The sequence below is a fragment of the Ictalurus furcatus genome, chromosome 8, assembly GCF_023375685.1.
Source record: "Ictalurus furcatus strain D&B chromosome 8, Billie_1.0, whole genome shotgun sequence".
NCBI classification, from domain to species: Eukaryota; Metazoa; Chordata; class Actinopteri; order Siluriformes; family Ictaluridae; genus Ictalurus; species Ictalurus furcatus.
The window spans coordinates 11,182,802-11,193,440 of record NC_071262.1 but is presented as its reverse complement, the minus strand read 5'-3'; the positions used below and the strand labels follow the sequence as shown (position 1 = coordinate 11,193,440).

The following is a 10,639-nucleotide window of genomic DNA, read 5'->3' as shown; positions in this document are numbered from 1 at the left end:
GCTGGTCCAGGGCTCTTATGAAGATTGATGGCATCAGGATATTTCAGCTGAGAACTTGGTTACCTCTGCCAGGAGGTTCAGACTTGGCTTAAGCGCTTTCAGCAAGATGATTAGTCAAACATACAAACATACAAATCAAGACACAAATATGTAAAGAAACACAGCATCAATATTTTGCACCGACTGACCTACCATCTATCCAGCCATCCAGTTATTTTTGCTAATTTTCATGAAGATTGGCAGTAATTCTGGAAGGCATTGTACACATTTTTCCACATTATTGTTCAGTCTTTGACCTATTGCTCATTTCTTTTGGGAAATCTTGTATTTTTACAGGGCTTAGTGGTTAGCACGTTCGCTTCACACCTCCAGGCTTGGGGGTTCGATTCCCGCCATGGCCCTGTGTGTGCGGAGTTTGCATGTTCTCCCCGTGCTGCGGGGGTTTCCTCCGGGTACTCCGATTTCCTCCCCCAGTCCAAAGACATGCATGGTATGCGGATTGGCATGTCCAAAGTGTCCGTAGTGTATGAATGGGCGTGTGAGTGTGTATGTGATTGTGCCCTGCGATGGATTGGCACCCTGTCCAGGGTGTACCCCGCCTCCCTGGGATAGGCTCCAGGTTTCCCCATAACCCTGAAAAGGATAAGCGGTATAGAAGATGGATGGATGTATTTTTACACTATACCGATATGAAAATCAGACATGCCAAGACCTTATAAATGTGCTGCAATGTTTTTATGTCCCTGTTTATAATCCTAGAAAGAGTAGTGCTTCAACATATCACTGATCGACAAACTATACCACATAAGCCATAAGTTATGGCAAAAGGTTAGCTTCAAAAGTTTCATTGTTATCGAGACCATTTACTAAGCTGCACTAATCATATTCAACATAAGCTACATGATTTATAGTTTCATGGACTATCATTTACTAAGGATTTGCTTATAAAATACTTGGATGTGTTCAGTTAAAATAATAAAGCCATTGTTTTATGTACTGTAGCCTACATGTAGTGTTACCTGCAGATTAGGATTCAGTATTAATGTTACACACACAAAATAATAGTAATATTCTTGAATAGATAATGATGTCAAAACAAACAAAACAAAACCCCTGCATGACAGATCTAAGAAAACGGCCAAACATTTTTAAAAGAATCTACCTACATGTATTCATTAAAATCCTTAAAGCTAAGAGCAATCTCTGCTCTACTGTTTTGTAGAATAACATTAATTCACATGCAAGTGTGTATGTAAAACAATACACCTAAACATGCTTCCCAATTTTGCAGACGATAGAAAATCTGAAGCCTTTATTTACAAAAGCTCTAAAAACAGTCACCTTTGTTATTGCATATTCTCAAAATGGACATTCTACACACGGGGGAAGAAAACTGACTAGGTGACATTCAACAGAAGAGAAGCAGTGTCCATGCAGTTCACACCTCTGTAAAAGCTCAGACCATGACTCAACGCAGCATTTATTCAAACGCTATCAGTACATGCACAAAACAAAACCCAAACAGCACAAAACATGCATGAATGAAAAACCAGTGCTACAGGTAAATATAATTCCACTGACAGAGTACTTGAGTTGGTTAAGAGTTTTTTTTTTTTTTTTTTTTTAAATAGCACAATGAATAAAAGGCTTTGATTTTATACTAAAATTCTACAAAACCTTTAAGTCAGTTTTTTAAAAATGAAATGAAGACAGTCTTGATACAGAAGAGGTGACCTCAGTTCAATTAAACAGTGGCAGTTATGCATCACTCTCCTATTTTGTGGTAAAACCTGTGTTAGCCCAACATAAAGGTAAAATCAGTGCAAGGCTTCACTCGTGCCATCAAGTGCCAGGAACTTCCGGTGTGTGACTGTCTCTCGCTCCATCTGTCTCAAGCTACTGCGGGTTGTGAGATATCGACATGGTACTCCTTGGATCAGGGAATAACTGTACATGTAGGTAACTGGCCTACTGTTTTTTTTGGTTGAAATAGCCTGTGTGCTACTCAACAAAGCGTGTGAATGAATGCAATAAATTAACGATAAAAAAAAAAACATAAAATGTAGCTTTAGGCTGAGCTTTGCAGGGGGAAAATAAAACACCAATATTTTTCTTGTCTGATGATAAAAGAGGAATGTGTTGTGACAAAAGATTAACGTAGAGAAGGCAACAAAGTGGAGGAAGTTTTTTTTTTTTAGCTTTTCATCTAAAACCAAGAGTCTCCTTAGAGCTTTAAAGTGCAAATTCCTATCGAACATCTCATGAAAAACTAAAAAAAAAAAAACATGTTTTAAGCCCTGCAGGTGAAGTTCTTTATAGTGAGCTGGTTCTTGTTGTGTCATGACTGCTGCTTGTTGGCTTCCTCTTCATAGGCATTGCCGGTGCCGTTCTGGACGTAGGATGAACCGGAGCCCAGTCCATACAAATGACCACAGTACTTTGCATCATCGATATGATCCTCAAAAAACATCTGTAATGAGAGGGAACACTGTTGGACACCGAGATCACGTTATAGGAGAAATCAGACCTGCTTTGGCAATCACGCTACATTACTATTGCCTTTATTCTAACAATTTAGCAATGTTAGAAGCATTTTAAACCAAAATGGTTTAAAGCCCGTGCATGTCTTCATATATTGAAATCAGTCGGCAGTAAATGGTCATCAGAATGACCTGCCTCTGCAGATTTTAGACATAAGAAAACTGCATGCACTCCCATTTACACATTACTTGAGGAAAAGAAAAATTAAAGTAAAAATCTTTTAGAACAAAATCACAGCAGCAGTTGCTGAATGATATGAACAAACGAGCAAAACTATAACAATTATTATGCCACTATTTATAATTAGATACCTAATAAGGAGACAGAACACCAGTAAATATTAACAGAATATTAGTAGAAATATGTCCACGAGTATAATGTAATACACTGCTCTTTCATCTGAGCTGTCCAAATAACATTAATTTGTGTTGACAGGTCAAGTGCAAAACCCCATTTTTTTTTTTTATTCAGTTTCAAGAAAATGACCGCCCCAACATAACTGACAAATACCTACATTTGTTCTACTGAAACACAGTACTAATGAGTTTTGTGATAAGTGATAGTCTAATTGCATATGTTTTGTAGTAATAGGTCTGCTAATCCACATTATAAGAGGTATGTGAAAATTTCCACCGGTGTTTCATTTCTACCAGTATATCCACCTTTACATTTCCGCTACCATGAAACAAAATACAAGTTAGAAAGTGTCCTCACATGCAAACTTGAATTGCACAGTTCCTGACCCACCTCTCTCATCTTAAAGAATGCCATTCCTGTGAGGAGAGAGTCTGAGCCTGCCTGATGCTGAGGCCCAATCCTCTCCAGATCCAGCTGCTCAGCTACCTCCTGCAGGCCACCCTGAACATCACACAACCATCACTTAACACAGTGCTTTCATGCGATTCAGAAAACGGTCTAAAAGCCTTGCCAATCCCTAACTTCTTGTACAACTTCAATTACTTTTTCTTTTCTTTTTTTGGCAACAGTAGATTCTAAAATCATATCTACACATTTCAAATACAAAGAGTGTGCATGCCTTCAGGTTTTTACAGCTCTTCATGAGGTATTTCACATCATAGATAATGGGGAAAAATAAACGAAGAATCTCAAAGAAGTCAACTTCTTCCTCTGGCAGCTTTGAGTTGGACAAGATTTTGATCAAGTATCCAAAGTCATAGCCACTAAACAGAAAGAAACACACAGAATTAACAATACTTGGAAAGGTACGAGTATCTCTCAGGTATAAAAATGAATGGATTGAATTGCTATTTCAATACCAAAAACGAATAGTCAAATTACCTATGGAACGACAGCCACTTGACCCCTTCACAGAGCACCACACCTGAAGTCATGAGGAGCTCTGCAAAATACAGTGTCTCAATGCCTTCTTCTTCATGCTTTTTGAACTGGAGACCTGATGTAGTCAGTAGTTCAATTGAATCCTGTGCATACATATCTTCCCTGTAATTTTTTTTTCAGACACATGGCATCATCATCATATTTTAACACAGAATTAACACACAAGAATCTTAAGGTGTTTTTCAACTGCACACTTTGGCACAAGCAATCAGAACTGCACATGGTCCATTCTCAAAGAGTACGGAAGGTTCCAGCCATACAAATGGTGCCGACAGGAGCTAATACTAGAATGAAGCTAGGAGCACTCCTTTGTGCTGTCTGGTTATACTTTGCGCAACATGAGATGCCAAATACACTGACCAGAAAAACAAGCACTAGAACAGGCTGGCTTGGTTATGCTCTTTATATCAACACCTCAAAAAATAAACAAACAAAAAAATATGCTGTTTTATTTCACAATCTGTATTAAAACTTAAATTCAAACAAGCATATAAAGAGCAATCTTCACACAGGTTTTGCACATGATGAGACTTTTGCATATATTTATCAACGAGTTGAAATGAATCTGAATTTAAATAAGTGCTTTTGAATGTGTGTTGGAAAAACACCTTTATTCTATATATTCTACATAAACACACATAATGGGTGACAAAGGAGAAAGCACCAAACCATGAGCTGGCAGAACAGCTTCAGTGCCCTTTGGTTTAGATTCTACAAGTCTCTAGAACTGTACTAGGGGAATGAACACTATTCATCCTATAGGTGTTCCCCCAGCTGGTGTGTTGTTAGTGGAGGACAGCACTGCCTAACAAATCGATCCAAAATTTCCCATAGGTGTTCAATTGGGTTGAGATCCGGTGACTGCAAAGGTCATAGCATACAATTTACAGAATTTTAATACACATGAAACTATTCAGTGAGTCCTCGTGTCCTGTGGATGGAGGCTTTGTCATCACTCCCATCAGGATAAAAATGTATTGCTCTATAGTGTCCCAAACCATGCCAGCAAAAAACACAACCCAAAAACATTTTTTGTCACCTTTCTAATTGTGACTATATATGTATAAACAAACAGATTGTTTGTTTCTCACCAACCTCTATAAACAAACAAATAAAAAAAACACAATAGATTTAAATATGTGGTCATTTTTCCCAAAAAAGTAAACCAACATTCAGAAATCTGATGGGGAAAAAATAAGTACACACTTCTCATTTCCTATCATTAAGAGAGACATTAGCAGCCAGGTGTTACTAATGAAATGCATAAAAATAGTTAATCATCAAGAAGTGTGAGTACCTCAATAAAAGGAGAACTTCTGTCAGTTTGTGCTCCAGCTGTGTGCACACATCTTGCCAAGAAGAACGGAGATCAGCCATGACCTCAGAGAAGCAAGTGTTGCTACTCATCAATCTGGGAAGGGTTATAAGGCCATCTCCAAACAATTTGAAATTCCTCATTCTACACTGAGATGGATTGTTTACAAATAGAGCCTTCAAGACAGTTGCCATTCTTCCCAAGAGTGGGCGGTCCCAGCAAATTCAGTTCAAGGACAGTTAATGCTCAGAGACATAAAGAAAACGCCAAGAGCTACATCATGTGAGGCCTCTGTAAGCACATTAAATGTTTATGTTCATGACAGCACAATCAGAAAGACTGAACAAGTATGGCTTTCAGGGAAGGGTGACTATTGAAGAGTCCTTTTTTCGCACATAAAAACCAAAACAAACAAACAAAAAGAAGCATGACTATGGTTTGCAAAATTGCATCTTAACAAACCACAAAAAGGTCTGGAACATTATCCTTTGGACTGATGAGACCTAGGTGGAGATGCTGGGCAAAAACCAAACACAGTGTATCAACACAAACACCTCATACCAACTGTCAGGTATGGTGGTGGAGGTGTGATGATTTGAGCTTGTTTTGCAGCTACAAAACTTGCAGTCATTGAGAAAATGATGAACTCCACTTCATATCAGAATATTCTTGAGACAAGTGTGAGGCCATCTGTCCAGCAGCTTAATCTTAAGCTTAAAAATGAGTCATGCAACAGGACAATGATCCCAAGCACACCAGCAATTTGACATCTGAATGGCTAATGAAAAAAAAAACAACAAGGTGTTGGAATGGCCAAGTCAAAGTCCAGACTTCAACTCTACTGAGATGCTGTGACAGGATCATAAGAGAGCTGTGCATAAACAAATTCCCTTAAACATAAATAAACTGAAGCAATGTTGAAGCAAGAAGTAGGCCATAATTTCTCCAAAATGAAATGAGATTAAAACAAATTCCTACAGAAAAAATTTACTTCAGTTTATTGTTGCAAACAGTGGTTATACATGCTACAGAATTATAGGGTGTACTGAACCCACTTGGCTTCTGGATGTTGGTTTACTGTTTGGGAAAAAATTACTACATATTGAAATCTGTTGTGTTTTTTTTTTGGTCACCCGAGGTTATTTGTTGGTTTATAAAAGATGGCATATATAATGTTTTATATATACACATACATACAGGTACATCTCAAAAAAATTGGAAAAGTAATTTTTTTCCCGTAATTTAATTCAAAAAGTGAAGCTTTCATATATTCTAGATTCACTACCCAAAGTGAAATATTTCAAGACTTTTTTTGTTTTAATCTTGATGACTACGGCTTACAGCTCAGGGAAATAAAAAATCTAGTATCTCGAAATATTAGAATAAACAATTTATAATACAGAAATGTCGACCCGAGAAGAGCTCTAATCAGCTAATTAACTCAAAACACCTGCAAAGGTTTCCTGAGCCTTTAATCTCTGTCTGGTCCAGTACACACAACCACAATCATGGGGAAGAGGAAAGAAATTTTGCATTTCATTTGGAAATCAAGGTCCCAGAGTCTGGAGGAAGAGTGGAGAGGCACAGAATTCAAGTTGCTTGAAGTCCAGTGTGAAGTTTCCACAGTCAGTGATGAGTTAGAGCACTTCATGCTTCCATCTGCTGACAAGCTTTATGGAGATGCTGATTTCCTTTTCCAGCAGGACTTGGCACCTGCCCACAGTGCCAAAACTACTAGTAACTGGTTTGCTGACCATGGTATTACTGTGCTTGATTGGCCAGCCGACTCGCCTGACCTGAACCCCATAGAGAATCTATGAGAGACACCAGACCCAACAATACAGACGAGCTGAAGGCCGCTATCAAAGCAACCTGGGCTTCCATAACACCTCAGCAGTGCCACAGGCTGATTGCCTCCATGCCACGCCACATTCATGCAGTAATTCATACAAAAGGAGCCCTGACCAAGTACTGAGCGCATAAATGAACATACTTTTCAGAAGGTCGACATTTCTGTATTATAAATTATTTATTCTAATATTTTGAGATACTGGATTTTTGATTTCCATGAGATGTAAGCCATAATCATCAAGATTAAAACAAAAAAAGGCTTGAAATATTTCACTTTATGTGTAATGAATATAGAATATATTAAAGTTTCACTTCTTGAATTAAATTGTGGAAAAAAATTAACTTTTCCACAATATTCACGTATTTTTGAGATTTACCTGTGTATGTGTGTATATATACACACAGTATATATAAAATTGTGTGAGTAATTACACAATTACTCCAAATCATATACAGAGAAAGTAGTGTGATAAGATTACACTTATTTGAATTAATCATAATAAATAGTTTTGAGAGAGAGAGAGAGAGAGAGAGAGAGAGAGAGAGAGTGTGTGTGTGAATTACCTGCATCTGGGCCCCTCTCTACTAATAATGAAGCTGTGAGTTTAACTACTGTATGCAACTGCAACTGTATGTTACTATGTTTACAGTTATTTACAGGCAGCACATTAATTTAGAAAGGTGATTAAACTGACTGGAAATACCTGTACATTATACAGTTTGAACGCACACATTTCAGCCAATCAGAATCAAGTATTTAGACAGACCATGGGGTCTAAATACTTGACACATGGTGCGTGTGGAATTGAAATTAAATAATGAATATGAGCTCAAAGTGCAAACGTTCACCAGGAAAGTAGGAATACTGCACTTTTTGTATAGACCCCCCTTTGAGGACCAAATGTAATTGGACAACTATATGCTCAACTGTTCCATAGCCAAGTGTGTGCTACTCCCTCATTCTTTCACTTAAAAGAAAGTAGATAAAGGTGTAGACTTTAAGTGTGGCATTGGATTTAGAATCTGTTGCTGTTAATTCTCAAAAGTCCAAACAGCTATCACTGCCAGTAAAACAAGCCATCATTAGGCTGAAAAATCAATATTAGGTTTGGCCAAATCAATGATTGATACATTCTTAAAAAGGAAGAATGCACTGTTCAGCTCAGGAACCCCAAAAGGCCAGAAAGACCATGGAAAACAACTGGTATGAATAACAGAAGAATTCTTTTCAGTTGGCTACATCAAGAACACCATCCAGGAGGTAGGCGTATCTGTGTCAAAGTCAACAAGCAAGAGAAGATATCACCAGAGTAAATACAGAGACAAGATGTAAATCATTGTTAAGCCTCAAAAGAGGAAGACCAGATTAGAGTCTGCTAAAACATCTATAACATTGTTTTTTTAAAGCCTGTATACTTCTGGAACAACATCTTATGAAGAGATGAGACAAAGATCAATTTGCACCTGAATGATGAGAAGAGTAGGGTATGGAGAAGAAAAGGAACTGCTCATGATCCAAAGCATACCACCACATCTTATGGTGTAGGCATGTATGGCTGCCAAGGGAAATGGTTCCTTTGTATTTATTGATGATGCTACTGTTGACAAAAGCAGCAAGATGAATTCTGAGGTGTTTAGGGCTATATTATCTGCTCAGATTCAGCCAAATGCTTAAGAACTCATTGGACAGCACGTCACAATGCAGATAGACAATGAGCCAAAGCAAACTTCAGAAGCAATCAAAGGGAAAGAAGTGGAATGTTCTACAATGGTCAAGTCAATCACTGGGCCTGAATCAAATTGCGCATGTATATGACTTGCTGAAGGCAAAACGTGCCAAGAACAAGCAGGAACTGAAGACAGCTGCAGTAAAGGCCTGGCAGAGCATCACCAGGGAAGAAACCCAGCGTCTGGTGATGTATATGGGTTCCAGACTTCAGGAAGACATTGACTGCAAAGGAGGTGCAACCAAGAATTAAAAATAACAATTTTATTTATGGTTATGTTAGTCAATTTCTTTTGGTCCTTAAAAATGGGGGGACCACATATAAAAAAAAGTGCTTTAATGCCTACAAAGTCACCCAATTTAATAACTTTAGATTAAACCTGAAAGTCTGCATTTTAAGCTCATATATACAGTCATGTGAAAAATAAGTACACCCCACGGAAATTGTTGGCTTTTCTGCCATATTTGTACACGCAAATAGGTGATCATCTTTGAAACAGTGCCTATTAATGAAGTTGATGTACTTGAACAAAACCACAAGGAAAATTTGTTTTTTCAATCATTTATTCAACAGAAATATCAATAGATGCTATATTCTTCTGTGGAAAAAGTAAGTATACAATTGGCCTCAGAAAATAGTATTGCCCCCTTTAATTTGCATAATTGTCCACCACCAGGCTTGCTGGAATTTTTGACCACTCTTCCATTCAATATTCTTTCAGTTGCAAGAATTTTTGAGGATTTTCTTCTACATACGGCCCGTTTCAAATCCCCCCACAACATTTAAATGGGATTCAAATCTGGGCTTTGTCTAGGCCATTCCACAGACCCCCCCCACGCCCCCCCCCCCACCCCACCCCATTTCTTCAAGCCATTCCTTGGTGGATTTGATAGTGTGCTTAGGATGATTATCCTGCTGAAATGTCCACTTTCGGTTCAACTTTAATCTTTGGACAGATGGCCTCACATTAACTTCAAGCACTCTTTGATATGATGTAGAATTCATAGTTGAATCAATGAATGCAAGCTGTCCAGTCCCTGAGGCAGTGGAGCAACCCCAAACCATAACATGTCCACCACTGTGCTTCACAGTTGATATGAGGTGCTTGTCCTGAAAAGCTATCTTTGGTCTGCGTCAAACATGTGTGCTGTTACTGTGGCCAAACAACTCTATCTCTGATTCATCTGTCCAGAACACATTATTCCAAAAGGCCTGCTCTTTGCCTATATGCTCATTGGCAAACTGTAGTCTTGCAGAGGCTTTTTCCTGGCACGCCTCCCATGCAGGTCAAATTTGTACAATCTCTTTCTGATTGAAGCAGCATGCACTTTGACACAAACAGTTGCAAAACTTTCTAGCAGATCCTGTGATGAAATTTTGTGGTTCTTGGAGACTTCTTTTTGCATCAGACGGCCTTCTCGAGCTATATTTGCTGGGACGGCCAGTCCTGTACAAACTGGCAGTCACTTGAAATCTGCACCATTTGTAGATGATTTTCCTTGAAGTGGAATAATGCATTTCAAATAATTTGGAAATCTTTTTAAATCCCTTGCCAGACTCATAGGCATCCACAAACTTTTTTCTGAAGGCCTTATAGAACGCTTTAGATTTTGGCATGATGACACCACACACCTCAATAGCAAAGAGAACACCAGACACTAGATATGAGACCGGTATAAATAAGACAGGCTCCACCTGCACTCCCTAAGCAGGTTCTAATCACTGGCACCCAATCCTGAATACCTGATTCTAATTTTATGGATTTGAAGGTGTGATAAATGTAGGAGTGTACTTACTTTTTCCATGTGACTGATCTGTTTTTGTTAATTTAAATTGTGAAAATTAC

At 38.3% G+C, this 10,639-nt stretch overlaps 1 protein-coding gene across 4 annotated transcripts in view; it reads right to left on the bottom strand.

The window, feature by feature from the left end:
- Positions 1-1,463: 1,463 nt before the first annotated feature.
- Positions 1,464-10,639, bottom strand: part of cnot7 (CCR4-NOT transcription complex, subunit 7) — an 11,713-nt gene continuing 2,537 nt past the window's right edge. Inside the window, exons 2-7 of one of the 4 annotated variants that reach the window (XM_053630747.1) lie at positions 8,531-9,017; positions 5,198-8,337; positions 3,841-4,002; positions 3,578-3,722; positions 3,256-3,399; positions 1,464-2,470 (exon numbers count right to left, since the gene is read on the bottom strand). In XM_053630747.1, coding sequence (XP_053486722.1) covers positions 2,339-2,470; positions 3,256-3,399; positions 3,578-3,722; positions 3,841-4,002; positions 5,198-5,409 — 795 coding nt within the window. In that variant the 5' untranslated portion in view covers positions 5,410-8,337; positions 8,531-9,017 and the 3' untranslated portion in view covers positions 1,464-2,338. Of the gene's footprint in view, positions 2,471-3,255; positions 3,400-3,577; positions 3,723-3,840; positions 4,003-5,197; positions 9,018-10,639 lie in introns of all 4 variants that reach the window. The other 3 variants (XM_053630746.1, XM_053630744.1, XM_053630745.1) reach the window with 3 other exon arrangements.